Raw genomic sequence first — 17,558 nt, forward strand, 5'->3', positions numbered from 1 at the left:
TCCTCTGCAGCCATCACCATCTCCCCTCAGGTCCCAGCCCTGCCTGCCTAGGAGGCCCCAGGAGGCCCAGACACTTCCTGGACGGGTTCAAGATAAAACCTTCTGCTGTTAGCAAAACAAACTAGGAGGCTGTGAGAGCCAAGGCTGGCACAGGCCTGAAACCACCAAAGCCAGAAGCACTGGTTCCCCCAGATGAGCAAATCTCTCCCAGCACCACAGCTCCTCTGCTCCAGCAGCCTGGTGAGGCTGGTTGGGAGCCCCTGGGGAAGAGGTGAAGCTGATGTGGTGGCCACAGGGATGTTTGCCCCAGTTGGAAGGAAAATCCATGAGAAAGAGGAAGGAATGGGCAGGGAGGAGGTTCCAGAGATGTGATGCTTGACTGGAGGGAGAGGGGTGTAAGACAACCCCATCCAGGGTCTGGGGAAGGGATGCTGACCTACTCCTGCCTACTAGAAGCCATCCTCTCTCCAGCCTGATGGAGTTAAGAGCCTTGAGCCAAGCCCCAGGGCAGCATCATCACCTCCAAGCTGTCCTGCAGGAAGGGCAGAGCCATCTTTACAGAGAGCATTTCTGGCTGGCTCCATTGCCCTCCTGCAGCCCTGCTGGCAGCAGAGAGCCTGCCCGGGAGGAGCTCTCCTTTGCTGCAAGGGTGCCCACCACATGGCAGGGTGGGGCAAGCACCCTGCTCGGGGTGCTGCCCTGCTTGGGGTGCTGCCCCCCCAGCACTGCTGACGCAAGAGGCTCCATCTGCAGCAGGGAGCGTCCTGATTCTGGCAGCACAGCGGGAGGGGGGCGGGTGGGGGGTGGGTGGGTGTCTGCCAGCCTCATCTGGGTCAGTGCTAACCAGGCACCGCCTGGCAGGGGTCTGCTCCTCCATGCTCTGCCTGTGGGACACGGGTGGGGCTCAAGACGATGTGGAGGTGAACCAGGAGAAGCTATGCAGGGAGGGATGTTGGGGTGGAGGACAGCTGGGGCTGGCTGGTTGGTGGCTCAGGCTGTCACCATGTCCACACTACAGGGGGGTGGAGGGGTGTACATGTTGTGGGCCATGACCTGGAGGAACATGTCCTCAGAGGGCCAGACAGTGACCAGGCAGTGATGGGAGATGTCAGTCTGAGGAGGCAGGGGGTCAGCAGAGTGAGGCCTCTGGACTGGCAGCATTGAGGCACAGTGGAGATGGCGGTAGATGGCTTGTAGAGATGGTTGGCCCATGGGAATGTCACTTCTGGGCACTGCGGAGCCTCCAGTGCTCCGGTGGCCAAGGACATGGAGAACGTGCCTGGGAAACTGCTGGGAGCAAGAAGACCTTTAGGGGAAGCAGGGGAAAATAAGGCACAACCGGTCAAAAATAGAAAACTTTATTGAAGTCAACTCCAACAGGGCAGCTGAGCTCAGCCCCACGGCAGGAGCCCAGCCTGCCGCTCATGGGGGTACAAAGAAGGGAGCAGGGGGCTCCAGGGGGTACAGCACAGTTGGGAGTGGGGGGAGTGGGTGGTCTTCACCCACAGGGCCCCAGGAAGAAGGCAAAGCCACAGGCACTTGTCACCCCTCTCCCTCTTTAGCTAGTTAAGGACAGACCCAACAGGCGCCAAAGCAGAAACGTGGTGCAAGCTAACTGGCCAAGACAGCCTGAGTCAAAGAGGCTCCTGCAAGCTCCAGCCTCATCCCACGACCTCCTGGGACAGCTCCAAGCTCCAGTGCACACCAGCGAGCAGCCCTTCCCTCTCCACAGCCGACACCTTACCTCCACCCTGCCCCACAGGCAAGCAGAAACCCCCTGGCTACAGACCAAGAGCAGTGACCCCATGACAGCACACAGCAGAGACCCCAGTGCCCGGCTCCTCCAGCCCCCCCTGTGCCCAGAGGAAGCACCGCTGCCCCCACCACCTCCTTTGCCCCTCTGCAGTGCCTCCTGCAGAGCCACAGCTCCAGGCCCGACGCTGGCACCAACTGGAAGCCTGCTTGTCACCGGCTGCGGCGGAACAGCCCCGAGCCTGGGGGAAGCCGGAGCCTGAGCCTGAGAAAAAGGCAGAGCTTTGCTCCTCCACCCAGCCCCACCTGCATGGGCAGCCACAGAGGGCACAGAGCTCCTTTTCTGGGGTGCAGCCACACCAGCAGAGCCGGGCTGGCAACCTCTGGCTGCTGCCCAGGCTGGGGCAGAGCTGGAAGTTCCGGTTGCCTAGAGCGGTGGCAGAAGCAGGAGCAGTCTGTCCTCCCCAAGCAGAGGGATGGGTGGGAGAGTTGGGCACTGCCCTCCTCAATGCCCTTACAGCCAGCCCCCAGAGAGGCCCCGAGCGGGTAGGATTCCTCCCCCAGAGCTCCACATGCAAAGACAACGCTCATGCAGCGCCCGCCGCGGCACTGTCACCCAGGCAGCGCCACCAGGACCCAGCCCCAGGCGCTCTGACAAGGCCTTCAACAGTCTTTGGCCGATACCCACCATGTGCCCCCAACCCATCCCCACCCCACAACCAGGCTTGGCAGCTCGGCTCCGGGGTGAGTCCTTCACCAGCCCCTGAGGCCACGCATGCAGGGCTGGGGGCCCAGTCCAGGCTCACTCCCACACCTCTGTCCAGATGGGTCCCCGGTGCAGGGGGGAGGCCGCGGCCGGCCTCAGGACGAGCTCTCCTACCTGCTTGTTGGTGTATTTCTGGGGGTTGGTGCGGTAGCTGTAGTCCGAGTACTGCTCAGAGCCCGTCGAGTTGTTGTCCCCGGTGCCAACAAAGGTGTTGGTGGCCGGCAGGTCCTGCACCACTTGGTGCTTCTTGGAGGCAGAGGGCGACTGAGGCTGCAGCTGGATGGAGGGCAGGGGCGAGTTGGAGCGGTAGTGGCGCCCCAGGTCCGGGCTGCCCGGGGGGTAGTTGAGGGGCAAGTGGATTCGGGGGCTGTCGCTGACGGAGTCGTTCATCAGGTTGAACTTGAGCGACTTCTGCAGCCCTGTCTCCTCCTCGTCCTCTGTGGGCTTGGGCGGCTTGGGAGATTTGCTCTTCTTCACCTTGTTCTTGCTCTTCCCACCTTTGCTGGCCTGCTTGGGGGCGTACAGGTCCTTGGTCTCCTTCTTGCCCGCCTGGTAGCCGCTCTTGGCCTCGCGCTGGCGGCAGTACCGCACCAGGACCACCAGCACGATGACCAAGGTGACGGCCACGATGCCGGCGATGACCCCAAAGAGGATGTTGCTCCTCTGCTTGCTGCGCTCGTACTCAGGGTCCCCAGCGATGTCTATGTCGAGGGGGGTGTCCAGGCTGTGCCCCACCAGCGTGTCCAGCAGCGTGCGGTTGGCCAGTGTCTCGTTGACGTAGAAGTGGACCAGGGCCGTGCCGTGCCGCGAGGGCTTGCCCTTGTCGTTGACGCGCACCACCAGGCGGTGCAGGCCGTGGTGCTTGCGCAGGATCTCCTTCTCCAGGGTGATGTCCCCGCTCTGAGGGGAGATCTGGAAGAGCTCGAAGGGGTTGCCCCCCGTGATGCTGTAGGTCAGCTCGGCGTTGACGCCGGAGTCGATGTCCTCCGCCTTCACCTTGCTGACCTGCTGGCCAGGACTGGTGTGGGGCAGGATGTGTTTGTAGGTGGCGTTGGAGGGTGAGGTGATGAAGGGGGCGTTGTCGTTCTCATCTAGGACGTTGATGGTCACCCCCACGTAGGCAGACCTCGGAGGGTCCCCGCCGTCCACCGCCTTCAGGCGGAAAGTGTAGGTGCTCTGCTGCTCCCGGTCGAAGGAGATGCTGGAGAGGATGGTGCCAGTGCCGTTCTGGATGACGAAGTCCCCGTTGTCCTGCTCCACCGACAGCTGGATGCGGGCGTTCTCCCCTTTGTCGGCATCGATCACCGTCACCATGCCCACGGGGCTGAGGGGCGGCATGTTCTCCATCACCGAGAAGTTGTAGCCGCTCAGCATGAACTTGGGGTCGTTGTCATTCCTGTCCATGACGTTGATGGCCACGGACGCCGTGCCCTTCAGGCTGGGGCTGCCCTTGTCCGCCGCCACCACCGAGAACTCGTAGCGCTCCCGCTGCTCTCGGTCCAGCACCGCCTTCACCCGGATCTCCCCGGAGTCGGGGTCGATGCTGAAGGAGCCCTTGGAGGAGGGGTCGGTCAGCAGGGAGTACACCAGCTGAGCATTGGAGCCGCTGTCGGCGTCGGTGGCGCTCACCTCCATCACCAGGTCGTCGGGCTCATTGTTCTCGGGGAAGGCCACCTCGGTGTAGCTCTGGCTGAAGACGGGCGCGTTGTCATTCACGTCCACCACCTGCACCTTCAGGGAGTTGGTGCTGGAGAGGGGAGGGTTCCCCGAGTCCACCGCCACGATCTCGATGGTGTACTCCTTCACCGCCTCATAGTCCAGCGGGGTGGTGGTCTGCAGAAAGTACTTCTTCTTGCTGTCACTGCCCGTCTCGCTGGCCTGCCGCAGCTGGAAGGGGACGTCGCCGGCCACCACGCAGGTCACCGCTGCGTTTTCCCCCTCATCTCGGTCAGACACCTGCACCAGGGCCACCGCCGTCTCCACCGGCACGTCCTCCGAGATGTTGGCCATGCCGTCCTGGTGGGTGACCAAGCCGATGCCCCGGATCTCAATGGAGGGCGCGTTGTCGTTCATGTCCTTGATGTTGACCACCACCTGGGCGCGGGCACTCTTGGGGTTGGCGCCCTTGTCCTTGGCCATGACGGAGAACTTGAGCATGCCGACGTCCTCGCGGTCGATGGGGCCCTGCACGGTGATCAGCCCCGTGGCGCGGTCCAGGCGCAGCAGCCGCCGCACCATGTCCGAGGCTTGGTGGAAGGAGTAGTCGATCTCGGCGTTGGCCCCCTGATCCGAGTCGTTGGCTTTCACCTAGGGGAGGAGGGGAGGGAGAAATGGTGAGCAGGAGGACAAGGGCAACCACGAAGAAGGACAGCCAAGACACTGGAGAGCAACCAAGATGCTGGAGAGCCACCAAGATGCTGAAAAGCAATGAAGATGCTGAAAAGCTGGAGAGAAACAAAGATGCTGAAGGGTCTGGAGAACAGGGCTGGGGAGAAGCAGCTGAGGGAACTGGGGGTGTTGAGCCTGGAGAAAAGGAGGCTGAGGGGAGGCCTCATTGCTCTCTGCAGCTCCCTGAAAGGAGGTTGCAGTGAGGTGGGGGTTGGGCTCTTCTCCTTAGTCTCAGGTGATAGAAGGAGCGGCAATGGCCTGAAATTGTGCAAGGAGAAGGTTAGGTTGGAGATGAGGAAAATTTTCTTTGCTGCAAGAGTGGTCAGGGATTGGCACAGGCTGCCCAGGGAGGTGGTGGAGTCCCCACCCCTGGAGGTGTTCAAGAAAGGTGTGGCCATGGCACAAGAAAGGTCTAGTGGCTATCGGGTGTTGGGCTGTTGGCTGGACTCAGCACTCTTAGAGGGCTTTTCCAAGCCAAACAACTCTCTGATTCTAAGGCAGCAGGACCCCTTCCACAAACCACCACTGAGGCCTCCTCTGAGGACAGCTCAGAAGGGAAAAACCAGGATTTCCACTTCTGGGGCCAAGAACTACAGGGCAAAGAGCCTGGGACCAGCTGAGCAGCTGGGAGTGGCCCTGGGGCAGGCAGGGAGGCTTTTCCCTGCTCTTCCTGCAAAACCAGCTGGGCTGGTTGGCCAAGATCCCCTCCCGCCAGCTCCAGCATGAAGGGAATCAGGCAGGGAATCCTCCAGAACCCCTGCCACTGGCAGCTGCACACGGAGGAAGGTCTCCAGATGTGCCCTCTCCACAAAACCCTTTCCGCAGAGGATGGTTTGAGCAGCTGCCTGGCCAAAGTGAGGAAGAGAAGGGAGGTGAGGATCTGCGGAGCTGCAGCAGCTCCATCCTGCAGCGGCTTCATCCCACAGCAGCTCCACACTGCAGCAGCTCCAGCCCCCAGCAGGCTGCAGCCCCCAGCAGCTCCGTCCTCACATTGAGGAATGAAGGCAGGAGAGGACCAGGGCTGCTCAAGCTCTGCATGGCAGCCACCCATCAGGAGCTCCACATCCCCATAACCCTGCTTCTACACCTACTATTTGCTTTCTAGAGCAGGTCAAGTTTGTCTAATATTTTGCCTCCCCTAATCAGGGAGGATGGCTCGACTGGCCAAGGCGAGGATGAAGAGGAAGGAGGTGAGGGTGCATGGTGCTGCAGCAGCTCCACTGTCCCCCAGCAGCTCCACCATCCCCCAACAGCTCCACCATCCCCCAGCAGCTCCACACTGCAGCAGCTCCATTCCCCAGCAGCTCCATCATCCCCCCAGTAGCTCCACACTGAAGCAGCTACGTCACACAGCAGCTTAATGCCACAGCAGCTCCATCTCCCCCAAAAGCTCCATCCTGCACCAGCTCCATCCCCCAGCAGCTCCTTCCCCACGTTGAGGAGTGCAGCCAGGAGAGGACCAGGGCTGCTCAAGCTCTGCATGGCAGCCACCCATCAGGAGCTCCACATACCCATGACCCTGCTTCTAGGACTATTATTTGCTTTCTAAAGCAGGTAAGGTTTGTCTGACAGCTGCCTCCCCTATCAGGGAGGGTGGCTCAACTGGCCAAGGTGAGGATGAAGAGGAAGGAGATGAGGGTGTGTGGAGCTGCAGCAGCTCCATCGTCCCCCAGAAGCTCTGCACCTCAGCAGCTCCATCCCCCAGCAGATCCATCATCCCCCAGCAGCTCCATCATCCCCCAGCAGCTCCACATCTCAGCAGCTCCATCCCACAGCAGCTTCATTGTCCCACAGCAGCTCCACACCTCAGCAGCTCCATCCCTCAGCAACTCCATCAGCCCCCAGGAGCTCCACACCTCAGCAGCTCCATCCCACAGCAGCTCTACACTGCACCAGCTCCATCCCCACACTGAGGATCACAGCCAGGAGAGGACCAAGGCTGCTCAAGCTCTGCATGGCAGCCACCCATCAGGAGCTCACATCCCTATAACCCTGCTTCTAGGCCTATTATTTGCTTTCTGAAGCAGATGAGGTTTGTCTAACATTTGCCTCCCTTAATCGGCTCTGCGAGCAGCCTCTTCTCTGCACCATTTGCTTCTCCACCGTTATCTTGCTCAGCAGATTTGGATGGAGAACCAAAGTTGTTAAATGTAAATTCCACCTTTTACCTCTGCTGGCAAGGTAAAAAAAAAAAAAAAAAAAAAAAGTTAAAAATAGGGAGAAAAAAAAAATCAAATAATAAATCTCTAAGCGGAAGTCATTTTCCCCCTGAAAGATAAAGGCTGAGCAATGGCAGCAGCAGCAGTAGCAACATCTCAACCCATTCTCCTCCTGGTTGTGCAGCTCCCTTATCAGCTCCCAAACTTTCATTCTCTTAAGAGGGAAAAAGGAATTCTTGAAAAAAAAAGGAGAAAAAAAAAAAAAAAGGAAAAAATCAGATCAGAATTAGGCAGCAGCTGAGAGCTGCCTGAGCTCCGCTTATTAAGATGGCAGCTGCAGATAAACAGATGTCTGCTGCTATCATCTCAATGCCCCCTCCAAGCCACATCCACCAAGATCCGAGCCCTCAGGCTCCCCAACAACAGTTTGCACCACTACCTGGGACTGGGCAGAGCCTCTGGTCCCTGCAGACACCCAGAGTCATGGGTAGCCCCCCCTCCCCACCCCAAGGATGGGCAGCAGGAATGTTGCCTGCCCCCCATCTCCTGAGTTTCCATGGAGTGGCCAAGAGAATGCAGCTTATGAAAGGGTCTATGTCTTGTCTGCAGGCAGCATTCAGACCATCCTGGCATGAAGCCTGGCACGAAGCCAGGCTCCCCGTGGACCTCGGGTCCCAGACCTCCCCATAATGTTGAGCTTTGCTCCCACACCCTCACCAGCCCTGCTGCTGCCCCGTGGTCATGTCCTGCAGCCTCCATTCTGCCTGCACCTTCCTGCTCGTCCCTTCCAAGCTCATGTTTGCAGGTGTGACATCCCAGACTCCTGCCTGTCCACCAGCCCTGTGGGTTCCTGGGGCTTGCAACCCTTCTAGGCTCTCTCCTCCCTTGAAGAACTGTGGCAGCAAGCAGCCATATAAAGGTTCTCCAGGACGCCCCTACTGCAGTCAGGCAGGAGAAGTGGTGGTCTTAAGTTGACAGTTGGGCTTGATGGCCTTAGAGGCCTTCTCCAACTGAAACTAAGACTGAGAGAGTTGGGGTTGTTCAGTCTGGAGAAGAGAAGACTCTCAGGAGACCTTCTTGTGGCCTTCCAGTATAATCAGGGGGCTACAAGAAAGCTGGGGAGGAACTTTGGAGGGTGTCAGAAGTGATAGGACTGGGGGCAATGGAGCAAGACTAAAAGTGGGGAGATTCAGATTGGATGTTAAGAAGAAGTTGTTCAGCATGAGGGTGGTGAGAGACTGGCAGAGGTTGCCCAGGGAGGTGGTGGAAGCCTCATCCCTGGAGGTTTTTAAGGTCAGGCTGGGTGTGGCTGTGAGCAACCTGCTGTGGTGTGAGGTGTCCCTGCCCATGGCAGGGGGGTTGGGACTGGCTGAGCCTTGAGGTCCCTTCCAACCCTGACAATTCTCTGACTCTATGAAATAACTCCATGACTTGATTCTAGAAGAGGAGTTGGGGAGAAGAAAGACCTCAGGCTCACCTGGAGGACAGAGTGCCCCACGGGGCTGTTTTCCGAGAGCTCAGCCTCGTAGAGAGCCTTCTCGAACTTGGGGGCGTTGTCGTTCATGTCCAGGATGGTGATGCGGAGCAGGGCGCTGCTGGCCCGTGGCGGGTTGCCCCCATCCTGCACCTTGATGGTCAGGTCGTAGGAGTCCCACTGCTCCCTGTCCAGGTTGCCCATGACGATCAGCTGAGGCTGCTTCTCATCCTGATCCTCTGCCACCTGCAGCCCAAAGAGCTCCTGTGCCTCCGGCCCGGCCGTCAGCTCGTAGGAGGCGACGCCGTTGGGGCCAGAGTCGCGGTCCATGGCCATGGGGATGGGGAAGAGGGTGCCGATGTTGGTGTTCTCGGGGATGGAGAGGGTGAGGACGGGGGAGGCGAAGTTGGGGGTGTTGTCGTTGATGTCCAGCACCTCGATCTGCCCCTCCAGCAGGCGCGGGCCGCTGGTCAGGATCAGGTCGGTGATGGACACCTCGAACTCCAGGTAGCAGGGCTGGCCGGGCAGCAGGTGCTGGCACTCACGCAGGCTCTCCCGGTCGATGGAGGTCTCCGTGGTGTAGATGTCCCCGGTCTTGCCATCCACGCGGAGGTATGGGGCCCCCACTTCCAGCTTGTAGAGGTGCCCCACATCTGGGAGGCCATAGTCGGAGGCCAGGCTCCCGATGAGGGTGTTGGGAGGTTGCTCCTCCCGCACCTTGTAGACCGCACGCGTCCCGGAGCCCAGGGCAGGGAGCTGGAAGAGGAGCCACAGGCCCAGGCAGGATGCCAGAGGCTTCATCCTGCGCTGCAGGGGAGCTGCAAGGAGACACAGACAGCGGAGGTTATGCAAGCGGGGGTCCTCAGGACTGCCCGATTCCCCAGGGTATCCTTTTGGGTGCACCCCCTGTGCCATGCAGGGCCAGGCATGGTCCCAGAGGAGAAGGAAATGGGTTCCAGGAGCTCTCCTGGCAGAGCTGGTCCCAGCCGTGGTCTCCTGGCAGCCTCCTCAAGCAAGTGCCCGGGGAGGAGCCGGTCTTGGCTTGGGAAGTTCCTGCAACGCCCTGCCCGAGAGAGCAGCCCTGGCATTGAAACCTCAGCCCTGGCTTCCTGTTGCTTGCAGGAAGCCACTCCTGCCACTGTCCACCTTCCTCGTCACCACCAGGCCACAAACTGTAATTAGACCCAAGGAGGCAGCCCTGGCAGGGCAGGCGGCACGCTGCCCGCTGCCAGCAACCCGATGGGAGCCGGCCAGCCTCGGAGACAGCTTCTCACCAGGGAAACACAGGGGCATTGTCTGCCAGCAACTGCCAGGGCACTGCCTGCCGGGCATGGCAGGGACACAGGGCACTGCACCCTGCTGCCGGTGCTCCAGAAACAGGGACAGGGGCTCTGCCTGCTCTGCAGAGGGAGGGGTGGCTGGCACCCACCTGGCACTGCAGGGAGATGGGGTACTGCAAGAATGTGGGGCTGGCACCCACCTGGCACTACAGGGTGCAGGAAATTCACCTATTCAGCACTGCAGGAACACGGGGAACTGCAGGCATGTCACCTGTCCAGCACTGCAGGGACATAGGACACTGCAGGGATGCCACCCATCCATCAGTGCAGGGTCACTGGGCACTGCCAGGTTACAGAACTACCTCCCATCCATCACTGCAGGGACACAGGACACTGCCTGCACTGCAGGGATGCCACCCATCCATCAGTGCAGGGTTACTGGGCACTGCCAGGTTACAGAACTACCTCCCATCCGTCACTGCAGAGTCACTGGGCACTGCCACAGCAGGGACACAGCCACACTGCCAATACAGCAGCACTGCCAGCCTGGCACTACAAGATGAGAAGGCACCACCCACCCAGCCAGCTGGCACTGCAGGGATGCAGGAGCCCTGCCTATCACACATCCTGCACCACTCACGGGGCACTGCCTTCCATCTGCACCCCTAGCAGAAACAGGGGCACAGAGAGGAGCACAGAGCTACTGCCCACCCTGCACTGCAGCCCAGCAATTAATACCCCCCAGGAGTCCCCCCGCAGCGAGCACTGGCACTACACAGCCCCAGCACCCTGTGGCGGTGGGCACAACACCACCCCTCGCTGCAGCCCCCCACCCTGTGCTAGCCAAGCCAGCTCCCTTGGCACCCAGCAGGCACACTGCTCCTTCCCACCCCCTCCCACTCCAGACTGGGATGCTGCAGGCAGGCAGTGGGTGCCCACCCCGGTGCCAGCGTGGTGGTCCCTGCAGCGGAAGCAGTGAGTGTCTTGCCCGCCCTGCATTGCAGACGCAGCACTGCAAACACTGCACCGCAGGCACTGCACACCTCCTCCCAGCATGCACACACTGCAGAGGGCACACACACACCAGCCAGCCCCACAGAGAAGGGCTTCTGCTGTGCCAGGCCACGTGCCCCTGCCTGCTGCTGTGCTCAGCCACCAGCTTCTCCGCCACTCTTGCATTAGCAAAAAGCCCTCTAAGATGATCAAAAATCTCCCCAAGATGATCAAGTCCCACCACTGACTCACACCACCAAGGCCACTAAGCCATGTCCCCAAGTGCCATGGCCACACCTTTCTTCAGCCCCTCCATCCCTGTTAGCCCTTCTGGGAACACAGCTTCCCCTTCTGAGGTCTAGGGGCACCCACACAGCTTCATCCGAGCAGTGAGCGGCAGGGGGTGCAGCCCAGCTCAGCAGCACCCAGAAACCCCAGTGGTTGGATGCCCTCAAATCAGCAGCTACAGGCATCTCCCACGGTCCCACAGCAACAAGGATCTCACCACCCCCAGCTCCCCCTCTCCCCATACCCTGCACCCAGCCTGTGAACACTCCTCCAACGTCTCCCCTCCCACCGTACCCCACAGCAAGTGCTGCATTCCTGCTTGCTCCATCATCAGATCCAAACAAGTGGAGAATCCTGCACTGCCAACCCTGGGATTTCCTGCAAGCCAGAAGCTCCCAGGCCCTCCACCCCATCCTGTCCCTCCTGGACAAGAGCCTCATCGGTGGTATGGAAGAGAGGAGCTCCCCCTCTGCAGGTGAGAATACATCTGAGCTGCTTCTGGAGATGAAACTACAGCCCTGAAACCCGGCCTGACTCTGCTCCCTCATCCTGCAAGCATCCTTCCTGCAGAGCAGAGGCATCTCCACCTTGCTGAGGACACACTTGAGCCTCCAGAGCAGCGCTGTGTGGGGATCTCTCCCAGATGTAGGTCCCCAGGAGGACAGCAAGAGCCAAACAAGACTTAGAACCATAGAATTATTTCATTTGGAGAAGACCTCCAAGATCATCAAATCCAACCACCAAGCTCAGGCCACCAGGGCCATCAAACCCTGTCCCCAAGTGCCATATCCACTATGCCACCCCTGCACAGGGCTGTGGGTGGAGGAGGCAAGAAGCTGAGCAGAATCTCCACACACTGCTGCAGGCAGAGCCCTGCCACACGTGTTGGTGCACACGTGTCAGGCCCAGAGTGGGACCACACTGGTGTGGGCTGGCAGGGGTGGGCAGGGGTGGCACAAATGTGTGTGTGTGCCAGTGGGATGTGCAGATGTGCCATGCAGGTGTGTGCTGGTGGGGTGGGCAAGCATGCCACACACGTGTGTGTGCCCTGGCAGGGGGTACAGGTGTGCCACATGTGTATGTGTGTCCTGGCAGGGTGGGCAGGTGTGCCACACACATGTGTGTCATCTGGTAGGTGTGGGCAAGCATGCCACACACTTCTGTGTGCCCTGGCAGTGTGAAGGTGAGTGGCAGGGCTGTGGCACACGCATGTGCACCGGTGGGGTGTGCAGGTGTGCCCCAGGCGTGTGCATGCCCTGGCAGGGGCACAGCCGTGCCCACAGCAGGAGATGCTGTGCAGCAGGCAGGAGTTTGCCTCCCCATGCTGGGCACATGTGTGGGTGCCCCGAGCAAGGTGTGTGCCAGTGTCAAGGGGACAGCGTGTGCCCACATCCCTGCTGCCCCCAGCTGCCTGCTGCTAGGTGATGCCACCCCACTAAGGGGCACACAGGCGTGGGGCACACTCACATCAAACCCCCTTCACACCTCCACCTGCCTTCGTGGCACGGCCAAACCCACCCCGAGCTTCACCACCTCCTCCTCACTCTCGGCGTGGTGGGGATGAAGAGAATCATAGAGTAATTGTCAGGGTTGGAAGGGACCTCAAGGCTCAGCCAGTTCCAAGCCCCCTGCCATGGCCAGGGACACCTCACACCACAGCAGGTTGCTCACAGCCACATCCAGCCTGGCTGCAAAAACCTCCAGGGATGAGGCTTCCACCACCTCCCTGGGCAACCTCTGCCAGTCTCTCACCACCCTCATGGGGAAGAATTTCTTCCTCACATCCAATCTGAATCTCCCCACTTCTACTTTTACTCCATCCCCCCCAGTCCTATCACTCCCTGACACCCTCCAAAGTCCCTCCTCAGCTTTCTTTTAGGCCCCCTTCAGATCCTGGAAGGCCACAAGAAGGTCTCCTGGGAGCCTTCTCCTCTGCACACTGCACAACCCCAACTCTCTCAGGCTGTCCTCATAGGAGAGGTGTTCCAGCCCTCTGCTCACCCTTGTGGCCCTTCTCTGGAGAAAGGGCAGAGCAGCAGCCCCACTGCTGGAAAGGAAGTTCCAGAGGATGTGGCAGCTGGGAGAGGCAACTGCACCACCACCACCACCACCACCACCAGCAGGCTGTTTGCACAAGGCTGTTTGCACTAGGCTGGGCCCTGGCTGCTGGTGACGTAGCTCCATCCTGACTAAGCCTTGGTGTGAGGTGAAAGATCTCAGGTAAAGGTGAGAGAGTCCCGACATGGGGTGGTGCCTCACATGGCTCTGAGTGAGCCAGCAGGGAGGGCCCCAGGAGCTGGAAGCACTGTGCCAACCTGGACTCTCCCAAGGGTGCCCAGCACCCATGCTTTCTGCTCCAAAAAAAAAAAAAAGGAGGCTGGAGCCTGAAACCAAACCCCAGCCCTGCAGGCAGGCAGAGGGAACCTCCAAAGCAGGGAGGCTGGAGGAAGAGAGGGGCTAGGGTTGTGAGCAGGACCCACATCCCTGCCAAGGGTGGCAAGAGGGTGTTCAGGGTTCACCGGGTTAAGGAATCCTGCCGGGCGCCTCGGGGTGCCAATGACACAGTGCAGACGTGAGAGCCCAGAGCTGGGCGTGAGGAAGAGGAGGAGGAGGAGGAGGAGGAGGAGGAGGAAGCCTCCACCAGCCGGGAAAAGCACGTCGGTGCAGGAGCCGACGGGAGGCTTCCCAGGGGCCAGTAAAAGGCATCGGGCTATTTTCCCATGGGATCTAAGGACCATCCCACACTTTCTTCTTCTTCTTTTTTTTTTTTTTTTTTTTTTTCCCTTTACGACCTGCTGGCAGAACGCACAAGATTGCTTCAAAAAAAAAAAAAAAGAAAAAGAAAAGAAAATAAAGAAACCCCTCCCAAAAGAACTATTCCTCCTCACACGGAGAATTCTCCCTTCGGGGAGAGTGTGAGGGAGACGGAACCACATGAGAGAGGCGTTAGTCACGCTGCTTAATGCATGACTGGGAAGCTCGGGGAGGACGGTGGCAGGCAAAAATCCTACCCCGATTCAGCCGCTCTCCCCTCCGAAAAAAAAAAAAAAAAAAGAACCCACCCACCCCCCAAAACCCCCAAAACCTTAATGAGACAGAGGTTATAAAGTGCTGAGAAGTGAAGCAACTGCTCCAACAAGCCCTGCGCTCTCCTTGTGATTCCCACACAGCCTTTTTTGGCCCCGTTCCACAGGAAGGCAGCAACCGCTCCGGGAACGGGCACCGAAGTCCACCCCTCTTCTTCTCGCTGCCGGCGGCTGATTGCGTGGCTCGGAGCCATGCTTTGCAAGTCCATCCCAACCCTTGCACTGAGCACACAAGTCCCTAATCGCCCCCACACACAACCCCCCACACCCCTCCTCCGCACACATCCCCCCCATGCCAAGCTCAGCTCTGGAGCGAGATCCGAGCGAGCAGCAAAACGTTCAAGCAGGGCTCCACCAGCTCCAGTCCGTGCGTGGGGCTGGCATCAAGGACCACGCTGGCCACAAAAACAGCCACTGCTGTCCACTCCTCCACAGAAGGCACGGATGGGATGAACCCTGAGCATTTTTTGAGGCGGCAGTTCCCAGGGTTTCCTTCAGCTCTGCGGCCGCTCAGCATTTAATGCAGGCTGGGCCCAAGCGCCCCAAAATTTGGGACCCCCCGACTGGCTCGTGAGCAGCTTTCCCCCAAAATCACCTCTTAAGAGCTGCACGCTGATGAAAATCGGGTGAAGCCTCAATCCCTTCTTTCCTCCTGCCTCCTTCGCCACATCCTTCCCAACTCCAGCAGCCTGGGAACCTGTCAGAGCTTCCCCAGGGCGGCAGCCCCCATCCTCCCACCCCTGGGGGTGTCCCCCAGCCCCTCCGGCATCCTCAGGGCTCCAGCCCCCCTTCTGCCACCACCACAGGCTGGAGGAAGGACCTGAGGGAAGGCAGAAATGTCGCTAGCCTGAAAGATCCCGGCAGGGCCGCAGGGAGCCGGCGGCAGCGGGAGCGGCTTTCCCCCGGGATTGCAGACTGAGGGGGGCTGGGGAGGCCCTGGGGAGGAGGAGATAAGGGACCCCTTCCTGCCACAGCTGCAGCTCCCGGCTGTCCCCAGCCCTACTGGCTGGGAGGAACGGATGGAGGCCGAGCCCCGCTCCCCGCAGCAGAGGCTGCCCGGACTGGGGTCCCCGCAGCCGTCAGCGGGCAGGGATAACCCAGCTCCACCGCTCCGCGGGGAGCCCCACGGAATGAGCCGGTGCCTTCCGCACACACGCAGCCCCGCACACGCATCTGGACACACGCAGAACCCCGCACACACAAACACAGCCCCCCACACAACCCCGCACACATAGCTCCGCACACACGCACAGCCCCGCACAAACACACAGCCCCGCACACACAAACAGGACCCCGCACACACAAACACGACCCCGCACACAGAGCCCCGCACATGCACACGACCCCGCACACTCAAACCCCACACACATAGCTCTGCCCACACAGCCCCACATATAAAAATCCCGCACACACAACCCTTCATACACACAACCCCGCACACATAACCCCGCACACACAACCCCGCACACACACAGCTCCGCACACCCACAACTCCCCCCACACAAAGCCCGCACACACACAACCCCGCACACACACAACCCCGCACACACACAGCTCTGCACACACGATCTCACACACACAAACCCCGGACACACACAGCCCTGCACATACACAGCCCCGCACACACCAACCCCACACACACCTCACACACAACCTCACACACACACAACCCCACACACACACTGCGCACACACAGCCCCGCACACAGAACCCCGCACGCACACAGCCCCACACAGACACAGCCCCGCACACACACAGCCCCGCACACAGAACCCCGCACGCACACAGCCCCACACAGACACAGCCCCGCAAACATACAGCCCCGCACACACAAACCCCGCACACACACAACCCCACACACACAGCCCTGCACACAGAACTCCGCACACACAAACCCCGCACACACACAATCCCGCACACACACAACCCCACACACACAGCCCTGCACACAGAACCCCGCACACACACAACCCCTCACACGGAAGCCCGCATACACAGCCCTGCACACACAACGCCTCACACACAACCCCGCACATACACATCCCCGCACGCACACCACCCCACACACATAGAGCCTTACACACACAAACACCCGCAGCAAACCTCCCCGCAGCCGGCTTCCCTCTCCCAGCACAGGCAGCAAACCAGGGATTTGTTCCACGCACGAACCCCCCACCCCGCGCTGCCACACTCTCCCCGCTCCTCTAACACCCCCAACACTACCCCCACGCTCCCAGCTCCCGCACACCGCCGCAAGCCGCTCCGCGACAAGCACACCACTGCTGTACCCCACGGCTCCAGCCCCCCCCCACTTCGCGCAGAGACCCCTCCACCTCCTACAGCAGCCAGACCCCTTCACCCCGCTCCTCCCAGCACCCCCCACCCATCCGCAACTTCTCTCGCTCCCACGCACCAGCGCACCCCGAGCCGCGCTCACACCCTGGGCGCACCCACCCAGGGCTGGGAGCTGGGGAAGGAGGAGGGGGGACACGCAGACACTTAAAGCCACCCCACGGCCACGACTGCACCCCCACGGCCACTCCGCATCACCCACCCTGCGCGGCCCGCGGCTGGCCCCGCTCCGCGCCGCACAACAAGTGGCAGCGCCGGGTGGCACCAGCGTTAACCGGGAGCTGGGAATCGGCAACCGGGAGCCACCCACCCAACCACTCACCCACCCTCGCTGCCCGCGGAGCTCCGCACCCCTCCGCCGCCATCCGCGTAACCCTACGCGGCGAGCCGCGGAAGGCAGCGGAATGTTCGCCAGCAGCGTTCCCTCCACCACCCGGCTCCGCGCTGCCTTCCCGGGGTATCCCACAGCTCTCCGCACCGCTCCGCGGCCGCGGGCGGGGGCTGCCGGCCCTGCCGCAGCTCTTACTTGGATGCGGCCGGCGTTGCGCTCCCTTTGCGCGCTGCTCCAGCGGTGTCTGCATCGCCTCCTCCCCGCCGGGACCGGGCTTCTCAGCACCCCCCCAGCCCAAACCACAACCACCACCCTCCTGTCTCCTCTCGGTTCTTATCCACGGATGCAAAATAAAATAAATTAAAAATCAAAAAAAAAGGAAAAAAATTAAATTAAAAAAAAAAAAGGGAGGAGGGGGCGGAAAAAAAAAAAAAAAAACAACAACCCCAAACCCCCCGAAGAAGTCCGGTGGGAACCGCCCCCCTCCCCCCGGGGCCGGGGCTGCGGCGGCTCCGGCGGAGCGGCGGCGGCGGCGGCAGGGCTGGCGGCAGCCCCGGTGGGCAGCTCGGTCCGTGCCCGCCTCCGTCCCTCGGTGTGTGTGAGGATGTGCAGGGGAAGCGCAGCGCAGGCACGGCCCCTTTTCCACCCCCCCTCCCTCCCCAGCCACCACCACCACCACCTCCCTCCCC

The 17,558-nt window shown here is 60.7% G+C and overlaps 1 protein-coding gene across 1 annotated transcript in view; it reads right to left on the reverse strand.

The window, feature by feature from the left end:
• The window catches only part of PCDH1 (protocadherin 1), an 87,520-nt gene extending 70,401 nt beyond the window's left edge, over window positions 1–17,119 (reverse strand). Inside the window, exons 1-3 of the mRNA XM_054389212.1 lie at window positions 17,065–17,119; window positions 8,543–9,357; window positions 2,633–4,825 (exon numbers count right to left, since the gene is read on the reverse strand). Of these exons, the coding sequence (XP_054245187.1) occupies window positions 2,633–4,825; window positions 8,543–9,357; window positions 17,065–17,119 (3,063 nt within the window). The remainder of the gene's footprint in view (window positions 1–2,632; window positions 4,826–8,542; window positions 9,358–17,064) is intronic.
• Between the last annotated feature and the right edge of the window lie 439 nt (window positions 17,120–17,558).

This window comes from Indicator indicator, chromosome 18 (assembly GCF_027791375.1).
Source record: "Indicator indicator isolate 239-I01 chromosome 18, UM_Iind_1.1, whole genome shotgun sequence".
NCBI classification, from domain to species: Eukaryota; Metazoa; Chordata; class Aves; order Piciformes; family Indicatoridae; genus Indicator; species Indicator indicator.